General features: G+C 38.7%; 2 protein-coding genes across 2 annotated transcripts; one reads left to right on the forward strand and one right to left on the reverse strand.

Annotated features, from left to right (window-relative positions):
* The first annotated feature begins 1,971 nt into the window (after positions 1–1,971).
* LOC110708305 lies at positions 1,972–20,741 on the forward strand. The gene is made up of 3 exons (XM_021886407.1): positions 1,972–2,568; positions 3,569–3,683; positions 20,110–20,741. The coding sequence occupies exon 3, from the start codon at positions 20,113–20,115 to the stop codon at positions 20,590–20,592; it is 480 nt and encodes a 159-aa protein (XP_021742099.1). The 5' UTR covers positions 1,972–2,568; positions 3,569–3,683; positions 20,110–20,112; the 3' UTR covers positions 20,593–20,741.
* Positions 20,711–22,030, reverse strand: LOC110708303. The gene is made up of 2 exons (XM_021886406.1): positions 21,226–22,030; positions 20,711–21,155 (listed from the first exon to the last, which is right to left on the reverse strand). Exons 1-2 carry the CDS (start codon positions 21,982–21,984, stop codon positions 20,928–20,930), a joined length of 987 nt encoding a protein of 328 aa, XP_021742098.1. The 5' UTR covers positions 21,985–22,030; the 3' UTR covers positions 20,711–20,927.
* Between the last annotated feature and the right edge of the window lie 291 nt (positions 22,031–22,321).

The raw sequence follows: 22,321 nt of genomic DNA on the forward strand, positions 1-22,321 counted from the left end.
TCTTTAAAGCTTGTAATGTAAGGCTAGGGTAAAGGGTAGGAATCATTTGGGAACAAGTGAGAGAAAAACTATGCTTAAGGGAGCAAATCCTAGTAAAGCCCATGATCAAAATTTAAATAAATAATGATCAACATCTCCTACATAACTCAACTCTAACAAAAATCCACCAAATACAACTCCAAACAATATAAACAATCCCAATTCTTACAATTTCACTCATAAGATATACTAATAAAGAAGTGGAGTGAATAAACAAACTTTATTTCCAAATTTGAATTTTTCATAGAAGCTCAAAATTTTCTTCCTTTTGATCAACCTCCAACTAAAACATTTGAACATTGAACACTTTTTTTCTTTTTGCTTTTTTTTTTTTCTATTGAAGTTCACTTTTTTTTTTTCATTTTTTCTTGAACTTCTCTTTTTTTTTTCATAACATCATACTTTATTTTTTCAAGACGATATAAATTTCAAATTCATCAAAAATAAACATGATAAAAAACAAAATAACTTCTCAAACCCACCCAAATTGTGCAAATAATAAGCACACTACAAACTCCCTCGCCTCACTCAGTAATAGCTCCCCCAAGCCAAACTTGGGACTAGTAACCAATGGGGAAAAATAGGCTTGTAATGTGGTTTATAAACAATAAAAAGTCAAGCCAACAACATGGGTAACAAGAAGGGAACAAATGTATCTACAATCATCTGAAGGCTACCTAAAAGAATGAACGCCTTCGTCCTCCACAATGTGCATAATAATGAGTCATACAAACATTACTTATAGTTGTAAACCAATACTCAAATTCATTGGCATACCAGGAACTAACACACATTCCTAACCAAATCAACTAGTCAAGCACTATATTCACAAGTAGTTGGACAAATTAACGCATGTTAGGGTTCCAAGGCAATAAAACATTAAATCATGATCAACTAATCCACAATATTTCTCATCAATAACCAAGAATCAAAACAATTTCGAAAAATTTTCATCAAAGGGCACAGGGAAGCATGATTTATAATTCATTGGAATGTATTTTTGGATTTTTTTTAATTTTTGAAAGCAATAAAACTAACCTAAGAAAGCAATAAAATCTATACTAAGCACACCAAAACATAATAGTTATTTATTTTATTCAAAAAAAAAAAAAAACAAACTATGCTTTTGTATCTTAAGCAATACAAAAACTATTCTCTCATAAGATAGGAAACAATCTTCCCAAAAGATATACCATATATCCTAATGATATATTCACTAAATAATATCTTAACATATAATAAACCTAAATATATTATTCTCTGAATGATATCTACGGAAAATATATCATACATATATTTTCTGATATCTCATATCTCTAACATACACTCATACATTTTGCGCCCAAGTGTATGCTAATTTGGTGTTTAGTTGGTTAAAACAATGTGGTATCTAAGAAGCATAATATAAAACTATATAGGTAGCTATGGACGGTAGAGTTTGCATACCCATCTTGGTTCAAGAGTACAACCCAACGATAATTCAACCTAGAAGCAAAGGACAACAAAAGTGTTGGGCTGATGGGGAAGAGCGAGTGTGGGGAGTCAATAATGATAGTCTCGGTGCCCGTTTGGCCAATTCTCTACAAGTGTTTCTCACCCCCTAGAAGCTAAAATTGGACCAAATAAAGGTATTTGAAAAATTAAATTCTATTTCTCAATAATGAAGCCCAAATCATCTCCCAACATCCCAGCCCTAGAAACAAAAGCTACAATTTGAAACTTCTCAAAGTCATTTCTCATGAAGCTTTTCAATTCATTAAAAGAATTTTTTTATAAAACAACAATGCCTCTTATGAAGTAGAGTAACCTTATTTAAACTCTAATTGTTTAGACAAAAATATTTTTTTTAAGAAAATGATTTTCTCATTTTTTATTTTTTTGGTTAGTAAAGGTCGGGTGGAAAACAATTTTTTTTAAAAAAGTGGGAAATAGGTTTCCTAAGAATGACAAATGTTACACTTTTTAAAAGTAAGTTATTTCATAATTATCCTCCATACTCTTTACATCCCTCAACTCTTCTCTCATCCATATATTGCTCTTTGCCCTTTGTTATTCCCTCTCCTCCAAACATCAACCCAGATTTCGCCCACCATAAAAATTCATTCCCAAAAAGTTTTCCAATTATTTCTTCTCATCTTTTCTTAAAGCTTTTACCCTACTTATAAACTTCACTAATTGATTCCATTAATCTTTTCCTTTATTTTTTTTGTGTATTTCATGAATTAGGGTTTTATGGAAAATTTGGGGGTCGGTTGCAACAACTCGCACATGGTTGCTAGTCTAAATTTTATGATGTTGATAGAGGAGCAATGAAGGCATGATGTTGATAAAAGAGTAATGAATGTAGATGGCAATAACAAAGTTGATGTATGGTATAGAATTCATATGACCCTTGTTATCCAATAGTCTAAAACCATGTAATTTATTTAGGAATCATTAAGGACAATATTGCTCATTGTACGATGGATGTTGCTGAAAATTGTGAAGCTTCTAATGATGCTAAAGCCTGAGACACTATGAGTTTATTTGGTAAGTTGAGTACTTAACTTTATTTATTTTTTAATTTATTTAAAAAGGCGATTATAGGGAGGGTTTGATGTTGAATTGGTGGTCCTAGTGTAGTTTGCGAAACAAATAACTTTTTTTTTGACACAAACGAAACAAATAACTTTAATGTGACATAAATTGTAAATAAAATATGACTCGGACATATAATCTTATCCAACTCTCTAGCATTACTAGTGTAAACATGCATCATCATCATCAATTTAATTATCAAACCAATTAATTATTTTTTGATTCATTTCCTTGTTAATTTAGGCCATATTCTGCTCACCTTATCTTCACTTATTTTAAGTATGAAAGGTATAAATTCATATAAGTGAAAATCAGGTATATAGAATACACCATTATTTCATTTTCATAATGACCCTAAACCAAACCAAAATTAAAACCAATACCTCATACTCAAATATGACGCAGACCACCAATCTCACCCCATAACATTTCAACAAAAACCAATGTGAACACAATCATCAATTATTAAATCCTCATATTTTTATTTTTTGATATCTTGTCATTACATTAATTATTTTTTTCTATTATTCTTGATTTACTTCTAATTATTCTTAGATTTGACTAAAAAAATTATTTAATCATATCAAATAAAAGAAATAAATCAAGAATACTAGGAAAAAATCAAGAAATATAATGACTAAATAATTTTTTTGATATCTAGTCATTAATTGATATCTTATCATTAATTGTATTTTCTTATCATTAATTAATTAATATTTTATTGATTTGACTAAATCTTTTTTCACATCTTGTAATTAATTGTATTTTCTTGTCATTAATAACATTTTCTTGATTTGACCATATCATTTTTTGATATCTTGTCATTATATTTCTTGATTTTTCCTTATCATTCTTGATTTGACTAAATGTTGTTTTAATATCTTGTTATTATATTTTCTTGATTTGTTTCCTATTATCCTTGATTTATTTCCTATTATTCTTGATTTAACAGAGCTACTTAAAACAAAGATGTCATATCAAATGTGGAAAGAGAGGGGTACAGCTGGCGACAAGAGGTCAAATAATGCAAAGAATTACAATTGCAAAAAAAGCGGCGTAATACTTCGGTACCCAACTACTCCGTATTTTGTTACTAGATGAAGCTTTTAGTATTTTGTTACTAAACCGAGTTATGATAGACCTAACCACCTTTGTGGTGCCTTAATGGCTTAACACCATTAGAAACCTTTACTCTTGTCATCTTCATTAAAAAAAAAAAAAAAAAAAAAAAAAAAAAAAAAAAATTTGGACATGGGACTTATTGGCAACTCAACCACAAGCACGACAATTTCATCAACATTGGTAGACTACAAACTAATTAAGTTACTGAAACATAATAAATTAAACCAGTATCAAATATTATTTCCCCAAATTGATCATGTCTAGTATGTATTTGTATTACCAATTTTCTCTATACATGTAGTCCTTAGTTTTGATGAAACTAGGACTCTTGGAAAATATGTTAAGCCATGATAAGTTTATTATTCTAGATTTTTTTGCTGAATTATAACTTAAAATAGGTCTTACTCTTCTAATCTATTCTTCTTTAAATAATAAAATTAATTCATTAAAAAAAGTTATACACATTCACAAGAAAAAAAAAAATTCAATGTAGCAAATACATAACATATTAAATCAAATAAATTTACTTCAATAAAACAAATATTGTCGAGTAGATCTTACAATATTGAATATCGGAACCCCTGTCTTTCGTCATACGAGATAAAAAAACCTTGTCTTTAGAAGGATATTGAACCTTGTCCAGGTTGACCTGAAAAAGAAGAATAGTTATTATAAAGATGTATATATACATATTAAAAAAAACGAAAAAAAAAATAAACAAAAAAACAAAAAACAATAACAAAAACACACAAACAAACCAAAAAAAACGTACAATGAGAATATAATGCCTAAAGAGTCAAAGATTAGGGCTTTTTACCAGTAAAATTCAATGAAAGCCCCTTCAAAACTCGATTATGGAGGTTAGACTTTAGGAGAGAAGTGATGAGGGGAGGTTACGGGGTGAATATATATTATTTCTACTAAGCTTGATGAAAGCCTTTTCTTTATATACGGTCATAACCGCACCAATTAGTAACAAAGATAATAAGAAGCATATGGTACCATCTTATAAACGAGGTACCTCGTTTAATCTCTTTGATAAATATTAAAAATAATATCAAGATTTTGACGATATATATGTTCAACATATATCAATTATTGATTTTATAAATAGTAATGTACATTAAATTATTTTAACATATTTTATCGTAATCTTCAAAAAGGAAAAAAAAATGAAGAGACTATTAGTATATTTTGATTTTACGCTTAATGTGTATTTAATTCTTGATTTCCAATATGGAAATTAACACGAAATCTTTGTGAATACCTTACTCTAATATTGCAAGGAAATTTTTATCAAAATGCAATTAAAATCCAACCAAAACCCATTATAATAAGGAGTAAACATTTAATATTTTTTTTTTGAAACACAATAGCTGCCCATATTATTAAAGAAGATCCATTTCCGCCAAAGTAATTAAGCTTTGTGGAAAAGAACTCAAACGTACACACTCAACATTGTTACCGGTATCCCATCTCGCCACTAGATGGGCTGCCGTATTAAAGTTACGTTTAACATAAGAAAAATTACAAGCATCAAAGGGCAAATTATCGTTCCTAATATCATCAAAAATAATATAGACAGGCGCCATGCCACCATCATCCAATTGCACAGCTTGAACTACATTTATAGCATCCGATTCCACCCAAACTCGAGTGTAACCCAATCTCCGAGCAAGTTGCAGGGCATATCTAATGGCCAGAGCTTCAGCAATTTCTGGCACTTTCGTATGAGTTTTTTCGCGTAGCACAGCAAGGATAGTACCTGTATCGTCCCTAAATACCACCCCCAGGCTAGCCATGCCCCCAGCAGGAATATGGGAATCCGTGTTCACCTTAATACAGCCTATAGGAGGGCATTTCCATCCACCAGAGCTGGTGGCAATAGAACCCCCAGCAGCAGGCATAAAGACCTTCTGAGCGTAAGTATTGTAGTCCATCACCATTCTTAGAAACCCAGCAGCAACCATCACCGGACTAGGGTGCTCATTCTAAAAAATTGCTAAGTTTCGACACCACCAGCTAGCCCACATCAGCGTAGACATTGTCCTTACTGCATCTCCTGTAAACTTGCTATTCATCCAAACCCAAAACTCGGAGAAAGAAGAGTTAGGGGCGTCCACCAAGCTGTCCTTATACTCACTAAACGCCCATATCTGATTTGTAGCGTTGCAGTCCAATAGCGCATGAAGAATCGTCTCCCTTTCCACCCCACACACCTGACATGAAGAATCTTGTGTGATATGTCTGTAAGCTAATCGATCCTTAACAGCCAAGTTCCCTTTAACCGCACTCCAAAGAAAATGTTGTAGCTTGGGAGGGCCGCGAACACTCTAAATAGAGCGCCACATAGCAGCATTTGCAGCTTGTTCCTGCTGATCCTCACCCCCTAACTTGGCAAGCCAATAACCCGCTTTTACAGAGTAGACCCCCTTCTTGTCCAAGAACCAGAACAACCTATCAGTGTGTTGTCTATTCGATAGAGGGATAGCCAATATACTAGCACAGACATCCGGTTGGAATAAATTCCTCACCTTCTCCTCATCCCACTCGAAACACCCCTCCTGCAACAGCTCACTAACCAGCATAGAATCATCACAATCCATCGGCTTATCTGGAAAAACAGACCTTCCATTGATACCAATCCATGGGTCTTTCCACACCTTAATTCTCCTCCCGTCACCAACTCTCCACAGTAATCCGTCCCACAACAAGCACTTGGCACCCCACATACTTCTCCATGAAAAACTCGGGTCGTAACCTCTTAAAGCCTTAAGCACCGAAGAATTCTTAAAATACTTCGCTTTAAGGATCTTGTGGAGCAAAGTCGATTCATTTGTGTGTAGCCGCCAAATTTTTTTTGCTAACAAAGCTTGGTTAAAAAATTTGAGATCACGGAAACCCAAGCCACCTTTTGCCTTCGTCGGGAGACACAACTTATCCCAATTTTGCCAATGGAGCTTTCTTTCATCCTCTCTCGACCCCCACCAAAGCCGACAAAGAAGAGAATGTATTTCATCAATCAACCTGTTTAGGGTAAAAATTACCCATGACAAATGGACCAATTCGGACCTGCCACGTGTCCACCACGTGGGCCAATCAGCGTCCTCCATTTGTCACCCTAAGAGGTCCAACATGGACTAATCAGGCCACGCCACGTGGCCTCCCATATGCCAAATAGGCAAAATGGCCACCAAGGCCCAAAGTCCGAGAGAAGCCCAATTTGCCCTGGTTAACCTAAACCTAGGATTGGCACGCTTCTCAAGACTATAAATACTTAATCAATCCTCATTAAAGGGGATTCAGTAGAATGACTCTCACCTAGAGAAAACCAAAACACATTGATCACTCCTCCCCTAGAGGAACCAGATCTCCCACCTTTACTTTCCGCATTTATTACTCCTCAAACAAGTACTAACTTGACCGTTGGAGGCGGAGCTCCCACCACAAGGAGTTTCCGTTGTTTTACAGGTACAGGCGCAAGGATACCAGTCCCGGAATTGTAACTCTTTCGCAGGACATCAGAAAACCCCGAAACATTTTGGCGCCGTCTGTGGGGAGAGTACTTTCGAGATGGCATCACAGTCTGTACCGATTCTAAGTGACAAGCGTCCCATGGACGACCCCCTGGTTCAGTCGGACCAGGACACCGACAATGAAATCGATGTCGAGACTCACACGACCCCCGATGGGTCCCTTAGAGCTCGACGTACCCGTCCAACCGCCTGAGCATCAACAGGCGATCGAGGGGTCTGCTCCTGTTACCAGGAACGAACTCATGTATTTCATGAGAGGTTTCAAGGGAGAAATCCAGGAGCTAATCAAAAAGAGAACGCCTGTTCCCGCAAAGGAACAGTCGGCCAGAACGTCCTCCCACCCCGGGAGAACTAGACTTGTTAAGGATCGTGTGGCGACCCCCTAGCCAAAGCCTGGGGTAAGGCAGTCGCCAGTGATCGACTAAACGAAGTATCACTTCCCTTCACAAGGGAAGAGAAAGCCCATCCGTTATGTTCAACCGGACGAGTCAAAGAGAACATTCTCTGATGCTCGAATGTTGCTGGAGCAGAAGAAGAATGACCGACTATCAGAGTCGGCCTCTACGTCTGATTTTCAAGACAGTCTCCACCATACCTCCATGAGGTATTCAAAATCTAACCATGAGAGTCAGACAGGCGGCACTCACCCTCACAAAAGTGTGCTAACACTCACAGGGTACAACCGACATAGTTCTTGCCCATGCTAAATTAATAGACCAGGCGGCAATATAAGCAGTCGGCCAGGTCTAACCAACCCTGATTAAAGTTACATGCGCCTAGCATGACACTCAATGGGTACAACCGATAGAAGACCAGCCTCCGAGCATCCGGCCAGGCGGCCAAGTACTGCATGCGTCATACGAACAAATGTTGGGAGTCGGATGGTCAAGCTTGTAGGCTGGTAAACATGGAATCAAGCGCTGACTACTTCATATCATTACGTGAGAAGCACATTGCTAGCCACACGTCACTTAGACCAACTAGGTGGCAAAGTCCCATGTGATCATAACAAGGAGGCGACTCTTCAAGTGACAAGGCACAATACCAAGGGTATATAAACCAAGGCATGTGTCGTATAACATGGAGACCAAACAAGACTTACATGATCATAACCGTCGCCCACTAAACACTCAGCTTTTGAAACGATTCGCAAATGCTAGGTGGAGTAATGGCCCTTATGCTTCTTGAACAAACCGAAACCCAGGCTTCGTTCTTCAAAGCTAGTAGGCGGCAATCGGCTCCAACTCTGCCACAAAGCAGTCGGCCTACTAGCTCTAAAATAGCCGGAACTCTTTAATGAGGGCCATAGACGCTAGCATACAATCGACTCTCAAAACGTTGTGAGCATTACACCCTTGAAGCCGAAAATGGATACTTAAGGCACCTCCCGTCGGTCTGGATCCCATAAAAACTAGTCGGCCCCGCATGTGCCACAAACGCCATACGGCCGAATAACAGGAGTCGGATGGTCAAGCTTGTAGGCTATTATTATTATCAAATCATTATTATGATTTTGAATTAAAAAAAAAAGAAAAAAAAAAGGGCGACTTGTTTCTTTAAATCTGTTGAGTGGGGCTGTGCTACTTGCAACGAAAGCCAACTAATTTCACACTCCAATACACCATAAACGCCATCATTAATTCCCAAGTATTTGCTATGCTTTATGAGCTGGCCCACTCAATTTTGGGATGATGTCAGGCGGCAAAGCTCCACTAGTTTATTAACTATTTTATTAATTAGTGGAACAAGCTTGTCCATTATCTATTCGTCTTTCATTTTCTATATAGAGAAGCTAGCTTACTTGCATTATGAGAAAAGACAAGTGTAAAGTTAGATGGGAAAGCAACTCACTTGTGTATCCTAAGCGGCACCTAGGCATCGTTCCTCAAGCTATCAAGCAAGAGGCAGCCAGCCATGTTAAAGCAGGCGACCTTCACAACAAACGCAACAAGTGTACGTATAGCTTGGTTGGTTAAATTTAAACAACTAGCATCAAGTGTACGTATAGCATCAAGTATAAGGTGTTTGACAACACGGCCGCAAAACAGCCAGCCTAATCCGAGCCATCAAACAGCCGGTGATAAATGAGGATAGCCTTGAGAAAGCTAGATGAATTTGAAGAAATGGCGTTTGTGTAACACTCCTAAAGCCGATTGCGGTACGACACTAACAAACAAGTCCTCGTAACCATGAAAGAAGCCGGCATGCTCCACATGTAACCTCAAGCTAAGTGATTCTTGAATCTCGAAGTATCATGGGCAAACAGCAGAATATCAAACGGCACTCCAAGAACAAGCGACTCTAAATGCCGAGTCGAATGAGTTCGTGTGTATGTACAAAGTAGGCGGCTAGGCGGCTGTATGTATGTAGGGGAAACACTGTACCACTGGATGTTAAGCCATCAAGAGAAGCTAACAAACCCCCCTTTCTCTCATACAAGCATCAGCATCATACCATCAATAACCATTATGGTGATTAATACAAGCGACAAGCGTATGATTGAGTGTGTACCGTTCACACTTAGTGTATGAAGACCATCTAGATATGGCGATGGGCAAGTAAACTCACCTTGTGGGAGCAGCCAGATGCCGGCACTCTTTAATGAACAGCAGCTAATATATAATTGGCAAGAACGCTATGAGGACAGCCGACACATCATGGCAAAATAAACCGGCCTTATCACCAATTGTATCACTTGCCTAGCTTACCAACTAAATTGCTGAGAACCGATGGCGTTCAGCCCAGCCCCAGCCAGGCGCATGTGTTAAGTACACCGACTCACCTAAAACAGTCGGCACTTGGTTGAAAAGGCATGAGCTCAAACTCAAACTCAAGTAAAATGCAAGTAAAATGTTGAACTCAAACTCTCGGTTGCCGGCTGCGCACCTTGGTTATTAATGGTGTCCGAAACCGTTTAACACCAAAAAGTTCCTTGTTTGAGAATGTGCAAGACGATATCTCAATGTCGAACTTCAAGCTAGCTCTAATAAAGCAGCATATGCGAGAACGAGAGAATGTTATGCATGGCTGGATACGCAAGATGGGTATGGACACCTGAATTTGAGAAGTCGTTTGTAAATTTTCAGAATAGGCGGCCCTCGTTGCCAGTCCACCATTGAGGCGCCCGCACAAGCCAAGCCGGCCTTAGGCTACAGCCGGCATTAGTGGTTGAGCACAGAGATGCACCTAGCTAGTCAAGCCTTTGGCTGTTTAACTACACCTAGTGTCCTCGCTAAACTAATGAAAGCAGGCGTCAAAATACAAGGCTCCCAACTGCCTCAATACAGCCAGCTTTATGACACCTATGCTTGAACAACCGGCTCCTAGGCATCGTTCCTCAAAGCCACCAGGCGGCAGCCGGCCCCAACCCAGCCACTAAGCACCCGGCCTGCCAGCTCTAAACAGCCGGCTGTTACACGAAAGAAATTATCATCAAGAAAATTATCATGGGTACGAGTACAACTAGCATCATTATGCTAAGCCCAACATCATCATGATCATGCATCGTGATTTTGAAGCTGAGAAGATTGGATGTCTTGCCAAATGAAAGCAAGCGGCATGCCGAATGTCTGGTGGTATGATTATCATGGTTTCGTAGCCTTGGTTTAGGCGACCTCAATCATTATTATGATAAAAAAAAAGTATAAGATGCCCTAAAAAATGTTGCCCAAGGTTATTAAACCAGGCAGCATAGGCGACACTCTATTGAAGACCGTCTTTCTTCGTGGATTACCTCCACTTGTTTGCATGACAGTCTATCAGGCAAGAAAAGCGGCATGAATACTAGCCGACCCCCTATACGACGAAGTCTCGTAGCTATGAAAGCAGTCGACCCTCATTAATTTCACTAAGGGGCTAAAGACCGACGACAAATGTGTAGGCCGAGCAGCGAGGTCGCAAACCACATTAACAAGTTTAGCACGACCACCTGTCCCCATTCGAAGAAAGTAGAGTCATCAATCCTCCATGGAAGGGAGCTAAGTGATCTATCTACTCTAACACTTGAAATTATTTCAATACTTGATACTAATTCAGAGGGGCATGCCGCCTGTACCTTTACAGTCGGCTACTCTCCATTGATTATATCACTATATCATCAGAGGGGCATGCCGCTGTACCTTTACATTCGGCTACTCTCCATTGAGTATAGCAGCGGTACCTCTATAGTCGGCTACTCTCTGCTTTGATTATTTTACTCTATCACTAGAGGGGCATGCCGTCTAGACATATAGTCGGCTACTCTCCATAGAAGAGGGCCGACTGGTTCCAAAGCACACAGCCACCCCCCTTATACTTAGCTAAAAAAGATTAGGGCCAGGCCGACCATGTGCCTAAACAAGCGGCTGCCCTCTTCTTACTTAGCACCTACGTTTGCCAAGAACTAACCAAGGCCACAGGCCCGATGATCAGCCCAGGCGCCAGGCCGACTGATCCTCCCTTAAAATTAAACTAATACGACCTGTCCCAACATAATAGCAGGCGTCCGGCGGCATCCCTTCAGATGAAATTCGTCGCAGAGAGTAGCTCCCTTTTGGGTGGAACATTGCTCTATAAACTAATTACACGGCACCTATACGACTGTCCCCAAGGGCAACCACGTAGCCGTTTTTGAGACAAGGATAACTCTATCACTAACCAAACCAGTGGTAGCAGTTGACATTTGAGTCGGATGACCCCCTGTATTACTTGGGATAAATTCAGGAGGTACCTCTTGAGTTAATAGCCAACAAACATTGGCGAATCAAAAAGTTCAGCCGGCCTCCGCCGCCTGGTACCTTTACTACTCAAGCAGGAGTGACGGCGACTGAGTAACACCAAAGTCAACTCATAGGCACTCCCTCAAACTTGGTATGGAACCTAAAAGGTTTGAGTAGACCGCCTGTTTTTTGGCAAACAGGGGCACTCAAACCCCTATTCCTACTAGGTAACCACTCCTTGGGTTAATAGCCAACAAACATTGGCGAATCAAGGGGATCAGCCGGCCTCCGCCGCCTGGTACCTCTACTACTCAAGCTAGAGTGTGACGGAGACTGAGTAACTCCCATGTTAACTCATAGTCACTCTCTCAAACTCAGTATGGAGCCTAAAAGGTATGAGTCGCCCGCCTGTTTTTAGCAAACAGGGGCTCTCAACCACTACTCCTGCTAGGTTAACAACCTTTGAGTTAATAGCCAAGAAAAACTTGGCGAATCAAGGGGACTATCCGGCCCGCCGCCGCCTGGCTTCCCTACTACTCAAACAAAAGAGGCCAACGGCCGAATAATGCTAAATGCTTACCCTTGTGCAATAGTTGACAGTCCACCTGATCAGGGGCTATCTGCATAGTGGGGCAAAGAATCGGCATCCGTCTAGTTCGGCGGCAATCATTATTATGATTGATTAACTTTGAAAATGTCATACCGCCCAAGGTATCAAAATTTTCTAAGTTAATCAAGTCCATCTCCCATTAGAACTAGACAAGATGCCGACCTAGCAAAACTTCGAGGGTCTAACTTTCGAAAGGAGCAATCCCTCCTGGAAAGAGAAATTACTCCTTCCGAGGGGAAAATGTTTAGGGTAAAAATTACCCATGACAAATGGACCAATCCGGACCTGCCACGTGTTCACCACGTGGGCCAATCAGCGTCCGCCATTTGTCACTCTAAGAGGTCCAACATGGACTAATCAGGCCACGCCACGTGGCCTCCCATATGCCAAATAGGCAAAATGGCCACCAAGGCCCAAAGTCCGAGAGAAGCCCAATTTGCCCTGGTTAACCTAAACCTAGGATTGGCACGCTTCTCAAGACTATAAATACTTAATCAATCCTCATTAAAGGGGATTCAGCAGAATGACTCTCACCTAGAGAAAACCAAAACACATTGATCACTCCTCCCCTAGAGGAACCAGATCTCCCACCTTTACTTTCCGCATTTATTACTCCTCAAACAAGTACTAACTTGACCGTTGGAGGCGGAGCTCCCACCACAAGGAGTCTCCGTTGTTTTGCAGGTACAGGCGCAAGGATACCAGTCCCGGAATTGTAACTCTCCCGCAGGACATCAGAAAACCCTGAAACACAACCCATCCGGAATTCTAAAGATACTCATCATGTAAGTAGGAATAGCTTGAGCAACGGCCTTGATGAGCACCTCCTTACCCGGCTTCGAAAGTAGTCTCTCCTTCCACCCATTATGTTTTTTCCAAATTCTTTCTTTCAAACAATTAAAGATGGCTTTTTTTGACTTCCCAATCATCGTAGGCAAACCCAAGTATTTTTCATGTCTCTCCACTTCTCTTACCCCAAGCGTCTCAATAATGGCATTTCTCCTTTCCACCGAAACACATTTACTAAAAGCAACCTCCATCTTACCCAAATTAACTTTCTGACCGGATGCTCTCTCATAAATACTGATAATTTCAGCAATCTTCGAACATTCCTGCAGAGTTGCTTTTGCAAACAAAATACTATCGTCAGCCAAAAACAGATGAGACACTCTTGGAGTAGAATGACAGACCCTAGCCTCACTTAACTTCCGATCATGAGCAACTTTTGAGATTAAAGACGAGAAAGCATCTGCACATAATAAGAATAAATAGGGAGAGATCAGATCACCTTGTCGGAGCCCCCGAGAGGGGATCACCGACCCTGCAATCACACCGTTCACCTTGAATGAGAAAGAAACACTCGATATACAATCCATCACCCTTCGGATCCAAGCCAAACCCCATTTTGATCATAACCTTCTCCAAAAAGCTCCACTCTACTCTATCATAGGCCTTACTCATATCCAATTTAAGCGCCACCGTACCATGCTTCCCTTCCCCTCTTCTTTTCATATTATGAAAAATTTCAAAGGCAATTAAAGCATTGTCTGTAATCAACCGACCCGGAACAAAGGCACTCTGATTTATAGAAATAATATCGTCGAGAAATTTTTTTAGCTTATTTGCCATATTCTTCGAATTATTTTATAAATCACATTACAACAACTAATAGGCCTAAATTCTGTCATATACTTTGGCTCATTGCATTTCGGAATAAGAACAATACAGGTTTTATTAATGTCAGAAATATTGATTAATCCCTTCCACCAATTTTTAACCAGTAATATAATATCAGAGCCAAGAATATGCCAAAATTTTTGAAAAAATAGAGCATGCATACCATCGATCCCTGGAGCTTTATTAGGATGCATCTGGAACAAAGCAAGTTTAATCTCTTCAGCACTAGGTTCAGCATCGAGTGTGGCATTCATAGCATCCGTAACCACACTACTAAGACCAGCCGTAGCTTCCTTAAACTCAGTGGGGGAATCAGAGGTAAAAAGAGATGAAAAATAATCTGCCACGACCCCATGAATCTGTTCATCTCCGTCCCTCCAAACCCCCTCATCATCGAACAACCCATCTATCCGATTTTTCTTCTTCCGCTGGCTGGCTTTTCTGTGAAAATACGCGGTATTTTTATCTCTATATTTCATATCATTCTCTCTAGCCCTTGCGTACCAGTATGATTCTTCGAGTTGTCGAATCTCGCCCAATTCATCTGCCAATTTCTCACAAGTTGCGAGCATTTCAGCATCAATGTGGCCCCCTTGTGCTTTAAGTAACTCGTTTTCCAGCTTCTTAACTTTTTTCTTCGTATCCCCAAAAGCCTTCGCAGCCCATTTCCTGAGTTCTGCAGCACACAAATCAATACGCTCATGGCAGCCAATCCCGCACTATTAACCCAAGCCTTCGACACCACAGCAGCACAATTATCATTCGACAGCCACATGGCTTCGAATCTGAATATTTTTTTTGTCTTCCTCTGTCATAATAATTCAAAGTGTCGAGTAGAATAGGGGAATGATCCGAATCAACCCTCACAAGATGTCTAACAGATAAATTTGGATGCATTTCACACCACCCATCATCACCCATAAATCTGTCAAGTCTTTCACGAATAGAAATCTCTTCCAAATTTCCTCAATGCCACGTGAATTTGTTCCCTTTATAACCCAAGTCTCTCATTCCACAATGATCAACGGCTTCTCTAAAAGCATCCATTAGACTCTCACGCCTCACAACACCACCCTCTTTTTCCGACATACTCACGATTTCATTGAAATCGCCAAACATCAAACAAAGGATATTACAATCATCTTTAAGATTTTTCATCAACTCCCACGTTTTATGTTTATTCACACCTTCCGACCACCCATACACACCAATAGCCCTCCAACACGGATCCCCATTTCTATTGCAAACATCCACAGCAAAATGGTGATTTGAATATGAAATAGTCGAAATATTCACATCCCACCACCAGAAGTCAATTCCCCCCGATCTACCAGAACTACTCAAGCACACCCCATTATCAAACCCACAACGACGTTTAATTCTCTCCAACACCTCAACATCCATTTTAGTTTCCATTAAGAAAACCACATTCGGCCTCTCCCTCCAGCATAAGTCGTGGAAGGTCTTCTCCGTCGAAGGGTTGCCAATCCCTCGGACGTTCCAACTCAAAATTTTCATTGCTCTTCGAGGGAGTAGTCCGTGCCACTACCCTCTACTTGGTTTATACTGTCACCAGTAATAAAATTCATATCAGTTTTCCTTCTTTTGTCACCACCACACTCCCCATCATCAACTGTCAAATTTCTTTTATTGTTGTAAGAAGAACCATTGCACCCCACCACCTCCCTCTCAATCCCAGACACACCAATATAATAACTCTCATCCATTCTAGACACTCTTTTCCACTTCCCACTACCCTTCACTTCCCATGATATTTAGTCTTCTGCCCCATCACACATTCACCACTCCCCCAATCTCCTTGCGCCAGACTATTATCACCTTCATAATTCCCTAGACTCCCATCATTCATGAACAGACTAACCCCCATAGTATCATCATTCACAAATCCTTCCTTCATACCCCCTTCCCCCACATTCTCACCACTATCCTCCGTCTGCAACCTATTATTTAACTGTTCATAGCTCAGCTAATCCTCCATTATACTCCGTGGTCTGAGCACAGATTTGTTACTATTAGCATCATACACCAACGCCAAAGTGGCCTCGCGTGCCTTCGGTTGAGGAGTCAATTCAGGTTCTTTTGAAGAGGCAAAATGTAATTTTCTTGCAACACCAACAAGAGCAAGTTTTATAGGTTTTGGAGAGCTAGAACAACCAGTCCCCCCTTATGCTACCAAGTTTCTCACCCCACTTCCTCTCCTTTTCTCTGTCAGCATAGGATTTAGAAAAGTGTTTTGCTGGAGATGCCCTCAACCACGAACCGTACTGGTAGACTAAAACCCTTTCCGACGCATCATCCTCTGCTTTTGCTTGACACTCTTTATCAGTATGCTCCAGCCTACCACAAAAAAAAAAAAAAAAACAGAAATTCCCTAATCTCTCATATTTAAGATCAATCCATTTTGATTTTGCACCTCTCCCAACCACAAAGATCCCCCGTCTCAAAGGCTTACGAACATCAACATTGACTTTCACACGCATGCATTCCCCCCACCCAGAGGATTTGATTCATCAAAGTCAATAAAACCACAAAGGGATTCACCAACATCATACATAAAAGAAGAGCACCTCTTGTTAAAAGGAACGTCAAATAACCGAATCCACATCGGTGATGTATGGAATTCGATTTCAGAAGGCTGTTCTCCTCCTTGAATTTCCTTTTAAACTAACAGTTTTCCATCGAAGAACCATGGCCTCCCCTCAAGGATCTTCTCCTTATCCTCCTTCTTGAAAAATTGAAAAACAAAAAGGTTTGTGTCCACCGCACTAATAGTAACATCGTCACACAACTTCCATATCGATGAAAGGGTTCTTTTCATCGCTTAAAGTTTTTATCGTCCACAATTTACCAACTAGAGTAAGATGAATTTGGTCCTTCAACGCGACTCCTTCATCGCCCTCACTGCCATTACCCACCACCAGACTCTCCTCTTCAGTGAGTTTGAATTTTTCCCAATCCTTGATCAGATCAGATTCCATTGCACGCTTAGATGAAAAGCAAGAGCACCAACAGGATCACCACAAGAGAAAACTACAAACCCTAAGCAAGGACGACTAAACCCTAGTCGAGGGACTTTTACAGGAGCCCGAAAAGTGAGTAAATATTTAATATGAAGAAACATAAATTAATATATACTTAGTTCAAAAAAATAATTTTATAACTAATTATCATGTAGGTAAAACCATTCAACAAGCCACTAAGAAACAAAAAAAAAAAAAAAAAAAAAAAAAAAAAAAAAAAAAAAAAAAAAAAAAAAAAAAACCTTATAGAGAGCATAGTTTCAAATTAATAAAGCCATATAATAACATCAAATTAAAACATTATTTCATTAATTTTAACTTCTCTCTAAATGAGATGTTAATCAAATATGTGAGCTTGAATTGCTTATATCATCGTTGCTCTCAAGACTTTTGACACCTACCAAATTGTTTGATGTGTCGTCCGTAGGACATATAACCAATTCACACAACAAGTAAGCATACATACAGCAGACCGATAAATTGATAAGAATTGAAGTCATGTAAAATCTATTAATAATAATAATAATAATAATAATAATAATAATAATACAAATACAAATACAAATAAAATATATTTTGTGAAGGATGATGAAAGTAACCTCAACATAAAAATCCAAGTGCATCTTTAGAATAACATGCTCCTCCTTAATCCCAATAAATACAACATATGACCCATTAAAATATAATGGAAAATTTGTAAATTGCAGCCATTTAAAGTTTGTATTTTGCAAATTGCAGCCATTTTTTTTTAAAAATTGCAAATTGCAGCCTAAAAGTTCATATAAATTGTAAATTGCAGCCCGATTCAATTTTTTCATCGGTTTACAAGTTGAAAAATCTTCGATTAAGGTTTTAGGGGTCATTGTAGTTCTTCAGGGGACCGAATTGAGCTCGGAATCAGCAAAAAAAATAACGCAAGTATCTTGTTTTGCGCAACAAAAATGTATCGATTTGTGGAAAACTGTAAATATGAGACACTTACGTTATTTTTTTTGTAATTCCGAGTTCAATTCGGGTCCCTATGGACTGAAATGACCCCTAAAACCTTGACCGAAGATTTTTCAACATGTAAACCGATGAAAAAATTGAATTGGGCTGCAATTTACAATTTATACGAACTCGGGCTGCAATTTGCAAAAAAAAATATTAAATGGCTGCAATTTGCAAAATATGAACTTTAAATGGTTGCAATTTACAAATTTTTCAAATATAATAATAATCTTCTTTATTCTTTTTATTTATAAATAACGTAATATTAGATTAAATAAGCTACAATATCTTCTTGTCTTGAAAATTTCAAACATCTCTCTTATTACTCCATTAAGCCTTACCAATCACATACTACATAAAAGATAGCGATATATATAGTATGAATAATTGATGAATATAGACACACTCTACTTAGTATTTATAGTTATGTGATTGATAGTTTATCTTAAACTACTAAAGCAACAATTAATGTGAAAAGAAGTATATGATTAATATGAATAGGTAATATTTGCACAAAATAAATTAAAAATAACACATAAAGACAAGAAAGCATAATTAAATTATATGTACTACCTCCATTACATATTATGTGCAACGATTAGACATTTTTCCTCTCTACTTTATGTCAAATCGTTGCAAATAATATGTAACGGAGGTAATATAAAAAATTACAATTACAAGAACTCCTCCAATTCAATACATTCATGTAGGCTATTGATGAAGGAAAACATGAGATCATGATAATCTCGGCCAAATTAAGGCGGGGTATCTTCTAGCAACTCCAATTGTAAAAAGTATGCATCCACAATGCCCCACATGTTAGAAACACACACTCAATATTTCATGGTAACACACAAACCTGTATTAAATTTAAGCAAGCCTATTTTTGTTTATGAAACCATAAAAAATCGAATATGGGTTCATTTTAAAATTTCTTTTCCAATGTACTATCTACTAGTACGAATAAGTTCAAAAAAAAAAAAATTTGAGTGGTGTGTTGTTAATTTGCCAACAACAAAGAAGAAAAGAAAGAGTTACAAAAAGTAAAAAAATTAAAAAAAACCTTTACCTCTGATTAAATAAATCACATTTCCCAACATATTTTGATTAATAATACAAAGAAGAAGAAAAATTATTCATGTCATCTATCCTTCCCTTCCATTTATTAATATAAAAAAAGGCTAAATTAGAAAAAAAAAACACCTGTTAAAAGACCTAATTTTGTTTTTAACACCTTAAGATTTCGAAGTTTAATTATAACACCTGTTAAAAAATAAAAATTTTGCTTTCACCACCTAAATTGGAACAACGTTAGAGGATCTGTTAGCTGGGCCCACAATAACGACTATTTTTTCCAAACTGCTTTATATAGTTACGACATCCTTCACTAATGTAGAATTGTTGAGCTGATTACACAAAATTGCTTCACATTTTGCGAATTCTGACTAACAAATTGGCGAAATTGTTTGATTTTACCATCATTGTTTGGGGGACGTAGATATCAAATCAGGTAATTGCGTCAATAGCACTTTAGAAACCCTAATTTATCTTTCAAAAATAAGGCGTAAATTAATTTATATGTTGTTGACTTAAATGCATAATTCAGGTCGTATCTGGCAATAGTCATGTAATTCGTAAATAGTTAGGGTTCATTGTGTGTTAATTGTGCTGTAATTTGCGAGAAAATGAAATTAGGGTTCATTGTAGAAATAATTTGGGGGTTTTGATTTGTAGGAGTGATTGTTTAATTCCCTTGGTTCAATTGTATTTTTTTCATAGTACGAATGGTTTTGCTTATTATGGATGGAAAATTGGTGCAGGAAATGTCTTCTACAAGTTTCTCACCTTCAAAGGAGAAGAAGTGCAAATGTGGTGTTCCCTTTGCAAAGCTTACCAGTTGGACAAGGGAGAACCCTGGTCGTAAGTTCAGAACATGCAAGTTCTACGATCCTGTAACTGAGAGCAGAGGTTGTAAAGCATTTGAATGGGTGGATGAACAAGATGGGACAGCCTGGCAAACAGAGGTGATCAACAATTTGTTGTTAGATAAGAAACTGTTGAAGGGGGAAATTAGTGATTACAAGAGGGAAGTTGATGATCTTGGTGGACAGTTGAGGTGTTTGCTGAATGAAGTGGACAGGCTGAAAATGAAATGCAAGGCTTTAAACTCTGACAGGAACAAGATGAACAGAGAGATGCATGGAAGGAATGCTAGATCAGATCACTCTGTTCTTAGTCTTGCTGTTGGGATTAGTTTGGTCATATTAGTGATCCTTCTTATTAGGGGGTTTGTAATGCATTAAGTATAACTTGTAATGCTAGTAATTGCATGAAACAATAATATGGTAATGTAATGATTTATAAGTGGCAGTGAACCACTATTGCAAGCAAACTAATGTACACAATTATGAAAGCAATGAATTAAGTAAGTACCTAAGTAGTTGATATTGCATTTAAGTTGTTGATCAAATTTGTTGTTGCAGTGCCTAACAAAATTGGCTGGTAAAGCCTTAAAGCAAAGTATTAATTTAACAAAACAGGATCCTTGTCCTAAACCCAAAAGTAAAGCTACAAATATTGCAACTGATTGTTCAGAAAATACAACCAACAACTAAAGTTCAGAAAAACAATTCAAACATCATTGTGTCAGCCCTCCTTGTCTGGAAGTCAGCAGCTTAGCCCTCCTTGTCTGCACTCCAGTAGCACTGGGTTCAGGTTGGCTGGAAGAGGGGGTGGTGTGATGCTTGGCTTGTGGCTGCCCTTGTTGACTGTGTGAACCTTTCCTCTTACTCAATGGTTCACAGCCAGGTTGCTCTTGGGGAAAAGTCCTATTCCCAATGCTGTTTGGACCAGCCCCTATTGCACTCTGTTTATTAATATCAACATCCAATTTCATCACAAATTTTAAAATAAAAGTTACAAATCCAACAGCATACCTTCTTAGCAGCTTTGATCTCCCTCTTCTTCCTTTGCTCAACTACCCAAGGTGAATTTAAAGGAGGCCTTCCTGCAGTTCTCTGCTCAGTTGGTTCAGGTTCATGTGGGCCCTTGCAAGTCTTGGGATAGTGGCCAAATCCACCACAAATCCTACACTGACTTTTCCTCCTCTTTCTTCCCTGCTCCCCTCCTGTTGCAGATGTTCCCTCCCCAGGTTCCAGCTTCCTCTTCTTCTGTTTAGGTCTTCCAGGCTGCTGTTTGAATGCTGGTGGATGAGGCTCTCTCATGTTCACTCTCTCCCAATGCTTTGGGCCTGGCATAGGTTGAATTGCAGGCTCATATGCTGCTCTGTAAGTGTCCATAGTGTAATAGGGGTGGACAAACTGCTCAGCATCAACCCTCTGATCCATTATGCATGCAAATGCATGAATACATGGGATGCCTGTTAATTGCCAGTGATTGCAGGAACAAGACCAATTTGGCAAGTCAACTAGAACCTGGTCATCATTCAGCTGCACTTCATAAGTGTCATCCCTGGCAGCTTCAATTATGCAATTCCTAGCCACATAGCTCATCCTCTGAAATAGCTTATGCACATATGGAGTGATGTTGGTTGTGATTTCCTTGGAGTCCTCCCACTTCTCATTATTTCTCCTCATCATGTACCTCCTCATCCATTCCATTTGGGTGAGGATAGGTTTGTCTCTTGCATCTCTGATAACAGAGTTGAAAGTCTCACACATGTTGTTTAGTAACATGTTGGACCTGCAACTGTCACTGAATGCATGTCTGCACCAGTGATGAGTGGGGGTGTTCTCCAAATAATTGTAAGCATCCTCATCAAGCTCCCTAATCTGTTGCATGGCTATCTGAAACTCAACCTACAACCACAACAGGAACATTATCATGAAAGAATAACATACACAACTGTTGTTGCTCTTATTTTGCTTTTATACACAACAGGAACATTATTACATGAAGTAGGTACATGAACAGGAACAATATCATGAATTTACTTATTCAAAATAATTTAAGGTCACCTAGAGACTTACAAATGTTGTTGCTCTTGCAGCACTCCAAAAGAGCTCTTTGAAA

This window comes from Chenopodium quinoa, unplaced genomic scaffold (assembly GCF_001683475.1).
Source record: "Chenopodium quinoa cultivar QQ74 unplaced genomic scaffold, ASM168347v1, whole genome shotgun sequence".
Classification (NCBI taxonomy): Eukaryota; Viridiplantae; Streptophyta; class Magnoliopsida; order Caryophyllales; family Amaranthaceae; genus Chenopodium; species Chenopodium quinoa.

Excerpts from the sequence above, each read along its gene's own strand:
- LOC110708305 (XM_021886407.1), top strand. The coding sequence starts at position 20,113 with ATGTCTTCTACAAGTTTCTCACCTTCAAAGGAGAAGAAGTGCAAATGT.
- LOC110708303 (XM_021886406.1), bottom strand. The coding sequence starts at position 21,984 with ATGTTACTAAACAACATGTGTGAGACTTTCAACTCTGTTATCAGAGAT. Across the intron at positions 21,156-21,225 it reads AGATCAAAGCTGCTAAGAAG|AGTGCAATAGGGGCTGGTCC; the intron begins GTATGCTGTTGG and ends ATTAATAAACAG.